The sequence below is a fragment of the Terrapene carolina genome, unplaced genomic scaffold (assembly GCF_002925995.2).
Source record: "Terrapene carolina triunguis isolate 2854851 unplaced genomic scaffold, T_m_triunguis-2.0 Scaffold238, whole genome shotgun sequence".
Lineage (NCBI taxonomy): Eukaryota > Metazoa > Chordata > Testudines > Emydidae > Terrapene > Terrapene triunguis.
This window is the reverse complement of record NW_020664589.1, coordinates 16,647,706-16,660,722: the sequence shown is the minus strand read 5'-3', so window position 1 is coordinate 16,660,722 and position 13,017 is coordinate 16,647,706. Positions and strand designations below refer to the sequence as shown.

General features: G+C 44.7%; 1 protein-coding gene across 1 annotated transcript in view; it reads left to right on the top strand.

Moving 5' to 3' along the window:
- Window positions 1-296: 296 nt before the first annotated feature.
- Window positions 297-13,017, top strand: part of NR6A1 (nuclear receptor subfamily 6 group A member 1) — a 29,623-nt gene continuing 16,902 nt past the window's right edge. Inside the window, exons 1-4 of the mRNA XM_029912759.1 lie at window positions 297-317; window positions 370-418; window positions 1,095-1,325; window positions 10,406-10,461. Coding sequence (XP_029768619.1) covers window positions 297-317; window positions 370-418; window positions 1,095-1,325; window positions 10,406-10,461 — 357 coding nt within the window. The remainder of the gene's footprint in view (window positions 318-369; window positions 419-1,094; window positions 1,326-10,405; window positions 10,462-13,017) is intronic.

Sequence of the window (13,017 nt, the reverse complement as noted above, 5' to 3'; positions counted from 1 at the left end):
TATTATGGTTGCAAATGGGATTCCTGGAAAGTCAAGATTTAACATGTTACTGAAGATTTCAGGCCTGGGAGCGGAAGGAGAAACCCCAGTATTAGCTGGTAATGAATCACTTCTCGTAATCTGTTATTCTGTTGCCCCTTGGAAACTGAAACTGATGAGAAGCCTAGCTCTTGGATTATTGTGCTCTGGGTGGAGATAATATTAGTGCAGTTAAGAAACCTTCACTACTCATTTCAACTCCTTCCTTTGCGTTACTTGAGAAGGAGGCCAGCATCTCTCTCTGCTATGGTATTATCATGGTGCTGGATTCTGATGATGTAAATGTGATGCAATCTCTCTTGGCCACTTTTTAGGTAATTTATTTATTAGTGGGTAGCAGATGGCAGGGTTAGGGGAAATAACCAAGTGTCTGTAAGTGGTACATGGAAGGGGGAGTGCAAAAGAGCAGGTAGTGTGTCTCTTTGCCCTATTTCTTTCTTGTAGTGTGGTTTTGTTTGTTTTTTGTTTGATTTGATTTTTTTTCAAGAAGCAGGTTTGGCATTCCCCTCTCGGATCCTTGTGTGATGCTTAAGTCTGCAGTGGAAGACTGTCAATTCCTTACAGGAGACACCATGTTTTATAGATCTAATCTAGCCACACCTTCCTTAGGGGCGATAATGTTACAGAATAATGCTGTGGCTACCCAAGGACAATATGTTGCTTGGATTTCAAACCATTAGATGCTCATCCTTTCTTGTTAAAGGTCTTCAGTATCAACACACTTCTGCTAAAATCTTCTTGAATATTTAATTTGAAATTAGGCCATTTCTGAGATTGAGCTGGGATGTCTTTCCCATGCACACTTCAGCCATAGTCTGTAGCATCTCACTGGTGCTAAGGGCTGCCTTAGTGCCGTCAGGAGTATGCGGTGTGTCTGTAGGCCAGGAGTGTCACAAGTCTCTGCTCTGTGGGTGTATGGTGATCTAATTGTCATTGTTGTAGGCATGGGGGGTGAGGGTGGAGGCACACATATCTCACTGAATAAGGAAGGTTTCAGATCATTTATTTTTTCAGGCATGCCATTTTCTGACTACAAAGTGTTGTTTTTCTTCCAGATGACCGGGTTGATCAGCGAACCTGCCTTATCTGTGGAGACAGAGCTACAGGTCTACACTATGGTATCATCTCCTGTGAAGGCTGCAAAGGGTTTTTCAAAAGGAGCATTTGCAACAAGCGGGTTTACAGATGCAGTCGAGACAAGAACTGTGTCATGTCACGCAAACAGCGAAACAGATGCCAGTATTGCAGGCTGCTCAAGTGCCTCCAGATGGGGATGAATAGGAAAGGTAAAGAGAATTAAGCTTCTTTAATTGTTTAGTGTGCACACAAAGGGCAGAACGTTGCAGCCAGTTTCTCTGTGTGACAGAAGCCACCTCTTTCTGTGAGAGGGTAGAAAGATTTCTTCTTTTGTTTGAGTTTTCGATACCTTCAAAACATAACATTTTGGTTTTATTTAAACAGTCAGTTAAAACCTAACAAGAATATCTCTCTGTGCTCCCATAGGGGACTGGATGTCCCCTTCACTCATTATTTTGGTTTGGTGCAAAAGTCAGTATTGGTTCAGTTTACTAACAGTGTTTGCTGTGCTCTGGGAATCTGTGCTGGATGTGAACAGTACCTGTCAAACTACTCAACAGACCTGCTTTGACACTGATGTATCATTTTGTCATTGCTAGTGACACTACACACTGGTATCTGATTGAGGGGGCACTTTCATTTTAACTCCCAGTTTTCAGGGGTTTATAATGTTCCCCAAATTTTCTGGGGTGAAAGTTTTCAAACCTTCTTCTCATTTTAGAGGTAAATTTTTGAGACAATATTATCTTATTTGACCACTCAGAGGGTGAGAAACGTGTGATTGCCTATTAACAGAAAAGGCAAATATAGGCATGCTTTTGTGTTCTACAGGTAGAGAGGGTTAATCCAGCTCAGGCAGTGAATTTCCTCCCTACTTAAATGTAGAGCCCTGCGCAGGATCCGCATCCTCCAGGGTCAGCCTGCGATCCGACACGCAATCTGCTAGCTGTCTTTTACCTGTATCCGCATCCACAGCAGCAAGCCATCTCACAAGGGCTGGGGGTGGGGAGAGGAAGCGAGTGGGGGGCTGGGGGAAGAGGCAGCGCAAGGATGGGGACTGGGGGTAAGGGGCAGAATCTCGAGGAGAAGCCGTGGTGGGGGCAGAGGGAAGGGGCGTTGCATCGCATGCTGCTCCCGGGGGTTCACGAGGGATGGCACACGTCAGCAGCGCTGTGTGTTGCATCACAGTGGGGCGGAGGGGTGGGGAGCCGGAGCCCTGCCCACTCCAGTCCCCATGGCCAGGGGCGGGCCCTGCTGCCCAGGAGCCGGCAGGCCGGACCCAGGACTGGGAGCGCAGCCAGTGCTGCTGGGCCGTGTTATGGTGGGGACGCTGGCGGGGCCCGAGCTGCTGGACAGGAAGCGGCGCAGCGAGCGGGTGCCACTGGCTGCTGGCCCTGAGCGCGCTATGCCCCCTCGGCTGCCCGAGCCGGACACTGCAGGCCAGGCGCCGCCGGTGAGTAGAGTCCTTTGCAGTTGTATCTGCATCCGATCTACTATCCACAAAAATGGTCTGCGGATTTGCAGGGCTCTGCTTAAATGTCTCTTTTGCTTTCTGTGGGAATACAGTACTCATCTCCTGCCTTAAACTTTAGGGAAGAGAGGCTAGTGTAGACAAGGCCTGTGTGTGCTTGCTCCAAAACAGTTCTGTCAAAACACTGTTGAATTACAATGGGGGGGGGAATTGAGAGCTGACACCATTTTAAAAATGGGAATTAAAATTGTTCACCGTGATCAGCTACTCAATGAGGGTAACAGTGCGGCACCCTCCTTGCATGTTGTCTTTCACTTTTGAAATACGGGCCAGCTCGTTTATGCCGTGCTAAGGAAACCAGTGGTTGTGCCTCCGTTACTAGAATTAGAAAAGTGACTTTTGCTAAGATTGATTTTAAAACGTAACCAAACATGGCGTTCTAGCAAGGACAAATGTTTTTGGAAAGGGCAGGGGAAGGGACTTTTACTATACTTACCATTTGCTGGATTACTCCTCCTTGAAACAGCTTTAAATAGCCAGTTAAAAAATCCCTAGAGACAACAGAAAGGCCTTGAAAGTTAGGGACAGTAAAAGATTTCACGGACATCAGGAGTGCCTGACGTTGTAATCACACGCCACAGTTAGACCTTTCCTTAATCATCCCCCTAAGAATTTGCCCTTTTACACTTAAAACTTTCTTCATGAGGTGGCTCTTGTATCGTAATAGTTCATGAATCGTCTGCCTCTTTTCTGCCAGGTACAGTTTCACCAAGAAGGGTGATGCAGAGTAGGAGCTCTGCACTTTCAATTTGGGGAGCTCTGTCTATAATCTCCTCGTGTAGATAAAGTGTGGAACCACACTGATCAGTTTGAAAACCTGTCGCATTAGCTTCTTATTTAGTCTGATGTGATTGCCCCTCTACTACTGGGGAGAAAATCCATTTGTTTTAGCTCGTGTGGTAGCTTTTACTGCATTTGTATCATAGCTATTAAAATAATCGTGGTCACAGAAATTACTGTCCAAAAACTAACAGAGTCAGTGGAGGGAGAGGAGTTATGGGCAACAGTTTTATAATGGAATATTCACTTTAGACATTGTCTATGAAAAGACCTAAAGTAAATCTTTGTTATACTGTATTTCCTTTCAGCTGAACACTGATAGAAGCAACTGTTCTAAAATGCCATGCAGCATCAGATAATATGGTTGTCATTTTGATCAGGGGGTGACTGGTGTGTGGTTAACTGGGCCATGCAGGGTTTTTGTAATCTAGGGCACATATGCTGGCTTTTAATTTAAATAGAAAAGTGCTCCAGTAAAGAAGTTTTGATGTGGTTAATTAGCCCATCAAATCCCTGTTTTAACTTGAAAAGGATTGTTTTTACTCTTCCCTGGAATAAAGAACTGATTTTTAAAAACTAACCTTCCTAGTTTGATTTTGGTATGCATTGGTGTTCACTGACACATCAACATTTTGACCATTTAAATCTTGGGAATGTGGCCTCCTAAATTTTAAAAGCAGATTTTTTTTAACTTCGCAACAACAAACAGGAAATTGAGTAGAACTGGGTGAAGCTGTAATATAGTGATTGTTCAGGCTCGCTCCTTTGATATGCATAGAGGGTATTAGGCCTCAGAAGGCAAGTGAGTAGTCATTGTGGGAAAGGCTGCTTCCTGGATTCAGAAGCAGAAATGTCGTTTCTTTTAAACCCAGCTATTAATTCTCCTAAGACTTTGTTATCACTAATGTGAAAGCCACTCACCAAATTCATTCTTAGATGTTCATACAGAATGTTATATAGTCACTAAACCCAGAGCTCCACAAATACTGTTTTATAGTGGAACCCCTATTACAGTAAATAGTGTTTGAGATGAGATGAAAAAAATGATGCCCTGACCATTTGTGCTCATAAAAGATCCCAGGGCATTTTGCTCAGTAGGAACAAGGGTTAGTCCTGGCTAAATTTAAACTTGGAGAATTTTATGTTCTGAATGATCAAAACTCCCCAGGGTTGGAGAAATGGTCAGTTTACTCTCCTGGTTGGTGTGCTTTGCCTCCTACCTTCTCGTAGATGTTATAATGCTGAGTCTATCAGTGAGAGGCCCTTGCCACACCAGAAATGCACCACCTTCCCCTAGCAGTTGTCAGACATCATCAAAACTATACAGTAATCTGTTCTTTAAATATCGACCCTCAAAACTTTAAACCTCCATTGCTCCTTGAGCGGCCGATGGGGGATTACTGTGAAGTGATGCAGGCCTCATTCCTCTTAGCTCCCTTTTCCCTGGACTCACTTCATTCCAAGTCTCGGCCCTGCAATAGGCGATGGAGTCCCAGTTTTCAGTGGACTCCGGTAAATTCCGGGAATCCTTTAATCTGCCTTTGTACATAGGGAGACACCCAAGGTGTGACTGGGCTGTTGTGTCCCATGTTATGCACTGGAGGTTACAAATACTGGGAGTGTTTGCCTATGTTATAAATTATCTAATGTAAACTTATCATTTATGTTCCAAGGATTCTATATTTGAAAATATTTTTATTACAAGAATTCATGTGTGTTTTTTCTGGTTCAGAAAGCATCTAAAAACAATCTTTACAAAGTATGACCTGTAGTAAAGGTCTTCAGAGAGAGTTAGAATTCGAAGTACTTTGATCATGGCCCATGTGGCTTTCTGTGTTGTTGCATGTACTTATTCCATTCCCTTGATGATTTTTTCCCCCTTTCTCCAGTTTAATTATTGGATTTTCTCATTTCCCCCCCCCGCCCGGCCTTATAACTGTCATCTATTACAAGGATACTTTTTGCACTCATTAGAGTTGTTGTTTACACAGACAGAAGGTTTTCCTGTTGTGGCATTATGTGGGCGTAGTTGCTTTCATTTGTGATCTGCACAAAGGTACTGATCGATGTCCTTCAGGGTTTTATTCTAAATGGTAAGTCTCAATATTTGAAGGCTTTAGCTGCTGTTCATTCAGAAGGAAACAGCGACATCTCCTGGCCACTGCTCAGGCATACCACATTGAAATACAGACTAGTTTTCCTTTCTTTCCTTCCTTCCTTCTGGGAAACTCCATTAATTAATCTCATTGAAGAGCAAAGTCAAATAGTCAGGGCTTTTTCTGCAGATAAAAACCAGATGTTCTCTTAGAATGGTAAAAAGAGGGTGACTGGTAACAACATTATTTATAGCTGTTTACGACACTCCAGGCTGGATGGCTTTTCAGGTGTGTGTTTAAAAAAATTAATTAATTAAACTTGGGGGGAGGGTATTTCAAACCAGACCTGTGTAACTTATCAAATCACCATGTTCAAAGCGAACTGTGGTTCAGCTGTGTTATAATATGGCTGTTGGGTGGACAGGAAAGTTGCTCATCTTTTTACCCCTGTAGAAACCAAGGTTAAAGCATAATTCCATATTGGGGGGTTTTCTGTCCTCACTGGCCAGAAAAGAAGTTATAGTCTGATTGGACCGCAAATATATTTCACAACCATGTTTAAATGTATATTTTTGTAGGGTCGGCAGGCCCCTCGGCATTCACTTGATCATTACCTGTTAAGTTTGCTCCCTCTGGGGCACCTGGCACTGTCGGCAGACAGGATACTGGGCTGGATGGTCCTTTGGTCTGACCCGGTACGGCCATTCTTATGTTCTTATGTGTTCAGCTTACAACTTGCCATTTCTCTCTCGAAGAGCCTTTGACAGTGCCTTGTAACCAAGACAGGGAGTGCAGGAATGCTTGGAGAGCAGCCTGTTTTAGCACCGTGTATTTTCTAGCATGTAAGTCATGAAAGAAATGTTACACAGGTTAACAGAACTGTTCCCAACATGTGAACCATCACCAAACATCACTTCTACAGGCATAGGCTAGTTACAGAACTGGGAGCACTTCACACGGAGTCACAACAATCTCTATTAAAAATCCCACTCAAAAACATACTAAATAAATGACGTTTCCAACCATGATAAAAAAACAACACCTTGAGGCAGGCAAAGCACCTTGTAATTACTATTGTGTAAGGAAAGGGGGAGTCCAAAATCGGGGTGCCGAACAGCAGAAAGGACTGCTGCTGCCAGATGTGCAGCATCTCTGCAGATCTCTGAATAAAGTAGTATTGGTAAGTACAACGTATCACAAGGGCTTGATTTAGCAGCTCTTCTAAGTTAAAATGTCTCTTGTTTAAACCAAGAACAAATGCAAAGGTTTGAAAATGAATGAAACATGTTCAGATCGTGTAAATCTGGCAGTCTGGTTCTGCACCAGCTGCAATGTATGCAGCACTCTGTCAGACAGAGCAGCCACCACAGCTCCATAATTCTCTTGCTGTGGGCTGATACAAGCATGGATAACCATTTCCAGATCTGCAGCCTGGGAGTAGTCCTGTAGTCGTAGAGATGACTTAATGTTTGAAGTTTAGTGCTTCTCAAAAACTGTAAAAGAAGGCTGAACAAGACCACAGAGTGCGTTCCAGATGAAGCAGACAAAATTTGAATGAAGAACTCAGTTTAAGATTTTCTCTGATTAAAGTACAACAGACTCCTGTGCATCTTCTCTGAACACGGTGACTGCACAGTGCTGGCCTGGCAGAAAAAAAAATATATATAATGGTGTTTTACCCAACCTCCAAGTGCTGGGAAAAAAATCACCAGTGTCCTAAAGGAATACCAAGTAGTGTGGTGCTTGCATCAGCTAGAGCCCTCATCTGGATTACACCTTTGCTATGAAAACCAGATAAGCAAACAAAAGGAAGAGAAAATCCAGTTTAGTGACCGAGTGTTCAGGGTAAGCATTACAATTCAACTGCAGATAGACAGTAGGCTCAAGAGTAGAGGAGGTTGTAGGAGGTAGTTGCTCTTCTGGTTCCACATACCTATTTTGAAGGGTGGCTGGCAGCTTGTCAGACCAGTTCAGCAGGGTGGTGGGCAGTGCTGAAGTGACACAGCATGCTGCAAAACACAGACCCCATGTGTGTGATGCTAGCTCCCAGGCATCCTTCAGGCATTCTGTATTTCATCAACTCCGCCTGGTTTTATGGGGCTGTGGATGCAATCTTCTCTCTCCTGAGGCTAATGAAGAATGCTGCTGCTGCCTCCTTACCTGCATGCCAGTCCGCAGACTGCCAGACCAGAGGTGATGCCATTTTCTCTGTACAGCTTTGGCTGTGGTGGCTTCTCCCTTGCCTTGTGGTTCAGGCTGCAGGTTGGCCTCTCCAGCTTTGGGAGTCAGGTAGGCTTGACAGCTCAAGCTGGATCCCGAGCCTCAACTTCCACTCTTTTGTTCTTAGCTCGCTTGCTCAAGCCCCACAAGTGAGAGTCTCTCGGCCCTGGCTGCGAGGCGCGCTCTGAGCTGCAGGGTAAACGTACCTTGAAGGCATCGCACCTACAAAGTGCTCTGAAGAATGAAAATGTTGGAGAACCTCTGTTGAAACAGTGTCTCGTCACTAGGCTTCACTGGGATTATTCGTACTGGGGCTGAAGTTTGTCCTTTTTCTTTTTTTTGTTTTTGTTTTTTATTTATTTATTTATTTTTTTACTCCTGCCCCCTTAGTGTGCACTGCTGCATGAGTCTTTTATCAGCCCCTGCAGAGGGAGAGTGAGGGCACCCCACAGCAGCAAGAGGCTGCTTTGTAGCTGGGATGAGTCTTCTTCCACATCCACCTGTGTCTACGGTGGGTGGCCAGGAAAGGGATTGTGACCTATGTGATGATTCTCAGGATACTCAGGACTAAGAGTCATCTTGTTTACCCCCCTCCCTCCAGCCTGAGGGAGTCTTGCTTATGCTTAACTGGCTGTCCGCTCCTTTACAGAGCCACCTGTTAGTCACTCAAGCACACTCCTCTGGGCTATGCCCGCTCTTACTTTTCCTTACAATATGTGCACCCCAGTCCTTGAGTCCCTTTGAAGCATTTCCCTGTAATGGTCAGCGACTTATCCACTGAACACTCTCAGAAATTCCAGATCTGCTGCCCCAAAACAGTGTACAGTGCACCATAGGTGTAGTTTGACTTCTGTATTTGGGGGGGCAGCACCAGTCAGGCCAACAGGGCTGCTCATGTGTGGGTAAATTTCACACCTGCCTGAAGCTTGCAGTTTGGGGGAGAATGCCCCTCCCACCTCCCCAAACTATGCCCATGGTGTACGCACCAGCTTGTATGAGTTGACTCAGGATAAGCACCTTGATCTCAGCACTGAGATATGTTTATAGTGAAAACAAGAATGTTTATTATCAAAAAGTCAAGATTCAAGTGATAGTAAGTATGAATAGTGCAAAAAATGGTGGTTACATATAAAACAAAATCATAGCATGCTTTGTAGAGACTAAAGTTAACTAACAGTCTAACCTCCTAGCTAAAAATGTTTATCTCACCCCCAAAGTGCCTCGCAGTGTTTCAATCAAGACTGGCTGAGATTTCATTTTCAAGAATGTAAACACACTGTCCATTTGTTTCCTACATGCAGGATATGGGGATGCCCCTTTTTGTCTTCTGCTTGTATTCCCCAATGTTCACTGTCTGTCCTCAGAGACAGGATAACCACCCCTGGCTTTTTCCCTGTGCGCTGCTTCCCTGTTGATTTCACATCTCTCCATTGACTTTGTATGTAAATGAGTGTTAGCATGCGAATTAAGCACTGCAAGCTAACAGAGCGACAGGTGAATAAACACCTCGTCTGTTTTTCGCCTCTGCTGGAGACTCAGACCTTTGTATGCGCTCTAGGAACCTCTTTTCTGTCTATATACGTAACTCCAGACTATGTCAGTACGTACATTTCAGTGTGATACTAATGACCAGCATGTCCCAGGCTTGCACTAAAGACCCCACATGACATTCTGTGGTAAACCAGAATGTACCTACCAGAATCAGGGTATTCCTGGAACCTCCTTGCCAGCATTAAGGGGTTATTGGATCACAATTTCACAAACTTAAGAGGGGTTTCATCTGGAAGAATAAGCAGCAGGAGCAGTTGAAATCCTTGGGCACAATGGTCTTTTTCCCGTGCAGGATTTCCCTGGTAATAGAAGAAAGTGGGGTTGTGGGAGAATAGAGAAAACGCCAAATAAAGGTGGAACTAGCTCTAAATTGAATACAGTTGAGACTTTCTATAAATGGTTTGAGCCTTTAAGAAATGCCGCCTCACTATTTAGAAGCCTTCCAAAGGGCTTCCTCCTTTTGGAACAAAACTGCTTAACTAGTCAAACAGCCAGGATTTCAAGTCACTGCTTCACATACAGGTAACTTGTATGTAAAGTGTATCCTTTCCATGCTCTGTGGTGTCTCGAGGAGACCTTACCCTGTGCAATAGCGTCTTTTCTTTTGTGCTGTCTGCAGCCTCAACACTAGAGGGAATCAGTTAACACTCTGACAGGCTCCTGGTTTAATCCAGAGAGGTGTTTGCTATTGGTTTTGTGCACAGTTCTCATTAGTGGTACAGTGGGATGTTTGTGCTTTCCCTTTATCATCTCTTGAGTTTTCAGGCAGTTGGTGATGATATGGTACTTTGCATTTCTACGTCACCTTTCACTCGAGGCTCTGCAATGGCTATATAAATATTACTTAAATCTCTGATTGCCCCTGTCAGCCAAGTAAGTATTTTTATGATTCCCATTGCAAGTGGGAATCTCAGTGCATGTTACACGGCCTCTCCCTTCCCCCTAGGGGAAATATACATAAGCTGCCTTATTTAACAAAATAAAACTCCAATTCAGTGTCTCTGTAGACAGCAGGCAATTTCCCACAGCCCAGGTGTTCTCTGTGTAATAGTACTCCAGAATGTGAAAGAATAGTGGTGTTCCTAACCAGCGTTTTGCTCTTTCCTTTCAGCAATCAGAGAAGATGGCATGCCAGGAGGCAGGAACAAAAGTATTGGACCTGTTCAGGTAAGCGTACTTTCACTTTCCCTAATGCAGTGCTCTTCAGCTTCTGTACTGTTTATTAGCCTTTAATCATGTGACACCAGAGCACATTTGTACATAGACACCATCATGCTACTTCTGTAAATGGGGAAGGTGAACCAGTCATTGTCTTCGAAGGGGGGAAAATGTCGCTATCCTGCAGGGAGGCTGCATGTGCTCAGAGCTTCCCTTGACATCATTTCTGCTGCTCCTAACTGCCGCATGAGGCAGAGTCATGAACAACGCACCCCAGGAAGGCTATGTAGGTGTTTAGAACTGCCTTGAATGTGCTGGATATTTCTCTTTTGGATCTGTGTTGGCTTCTGCACTGCAGAACCCAGGGAGGTTACTTAGCATCTTGAGGCTCTATGCCATGGAAGCAACAAGGCCCAAGATTTAGGCCTGAATTAATTTGGTGACAATCTTCCAGCCAGCCCCGTGTCATTAAGGATGCATTCCATTTAGGCAGCAGATTTGTCAATAAAGCCCTGATCTTGCCTGGCCGTAGAGAGACAAGACACGGCCCCAGTGGGTTATAGGTTATCAGCTAGCTGTCATTTTATTCATGTAATCTCTAAACTACTTCATCAGACTATAGGAAACCTTCTGTCCTTCGTAAGTCAGGACAAACACTTCAATCCCTGCAAAGCTCCCAGTAAATCTTGCAGTGTCCATACCACAATTTCTTAAGTTGTTGCAAGTGGGGCACCCAATAAATGTCTTCCTGATTGATGGGGCAGCATGTCTGGAGATGTCTTATAAAATGCTAGGTAATTTGGCACAATAGCTTCTGCTGAACAAGTGAGAAATGATAGCTTTTCTTGCTGCAGGCTGGAAAATGGCAATCTTAAAGATACTATTTATTTTAATAAAACAGATATAATATAGAAAGAGCCTTACGTGACATTGTCCATGGCTGTGCATCTATGAAAATCTCTACTCACTCCAGCACAAAGCTGGAGTGGACGTGAAGGAAAGGAAATATGGGCTGCATACGAAAAAAAGGAGAGAGAAATATCTGAATAATACTGATCCCAGCCCAGCTGCTGCTTCTGCTGCATCTGGAACATTAATTCCAAATTTCACTGCCTGAGACAATCACCTCTCTGATTTAACTGCATGTGTCTGTAGGGAAATGCTGTGGGCTGTAAGGGAGCAAAATGCTCCAGATCTAGTAATTGCTCTTCAAGTGCTAGTCCGATGTGCATTTCACTGTGGGTATGCAGTGGGTATGCCTGAAGCTGGAGAATTTTGAAAGCAGTGTCCATTGTTCCGCACATGCACCCTGGATTACCTTGCGCCTCCAACTGAGGAGATAAAGGTAGGGAAGATTGACAGCCTCTCCGGTTCCTTCTCACCACTGCCTGATCCGGGTTGGAATCTCCTGTTTCTGATGCTTCAGGTTTTTTCTTTAGCTGTGAAAGTATATTTAGATATCTCTAAATAGTTTTAGTATTCGAGGGTTTTGAAGTTTTTATCTCTCCATTTTAATGTTTTATAGTTAGCCAGTCTCTCTGACCTGGGGAGCACCACCCTTTCCCCAGATTTTCTTTGGGTACTGGACTGTGCCCAGGACTATGGGCTTCAAAATTTCTGCTTCCTGCCTGTGATCCTCCTCCATCAGTGACGACCACCAATGCTGCTTGTACTGCCTCGTGGAAGCCCACATTGCAGCAAGGTGCAGTATCTGCTGTTTGTTCTCCAGCCATACCCTGAAAGGGTGGAACTTCCCCTTAGGAAGCACCTAATGGAAAGGCCCATGAGGCCACTATCAGACTGTAGCTGGGGGACCCCTTCCTCTCCCCGTATATTGGCCTGACTCAGCAAGCAGCATGCCTACTTCCATGAGGTCTAAATCAGGAGCAAAGGAGTCTACCCCCACAGATCCCTCAGTGGGGTCTTGTTGGGAGAGCAGGGCGCATTCTCATAAGCAGGAGGCTAAGTCTTCCTCCAAATCCACTTCAAAGAAGTCGTATGTGGCCCTCCCTAAACTGAGCACTAACTCAGCCCAAGAGAACGTAGTACATACTAAATCTGAGGCATGATAAGGCAGCCCACAAGTCTAGGGCTTCATTGACACCACATCATGATCAGGTGTACCAGTATCTCCTGAGCACAAGCCCTGAGTTTCCCCCGGCACCAATGAAGACCGAGAGCATTGGTCATACACGGTTCCATCTGACTTTAATGGCTTTGGCTCGCTGTCTCTACTGTGGCTCTGGTGGTTCAGGCAAACAGGACTCTTCTCTCTTTGGTAAGAGACGAGACCTATGCTGCTTCTGACGACATCTTCGCTCTCTCAGACCCTGAATCTCCCATTCCTTTGGTTCCCTCTCTTGAGAGAGAGGTTATGACTCCACCAGGGGAGCCGGCCTTTTGAAGGAGTTTGTCTCCCTGTCCATCTTTGGGCTGTGATTTCCTTCCAATGGCAAACGTATTGGAACTAAAGTCATTTTTTCCTCATGGGGAGATGAATCGTTATGTCGTCCTCCTCCAAAACACCTTCCTGGAACAGCTTGGGACCAACCTCTGCCTCATCAT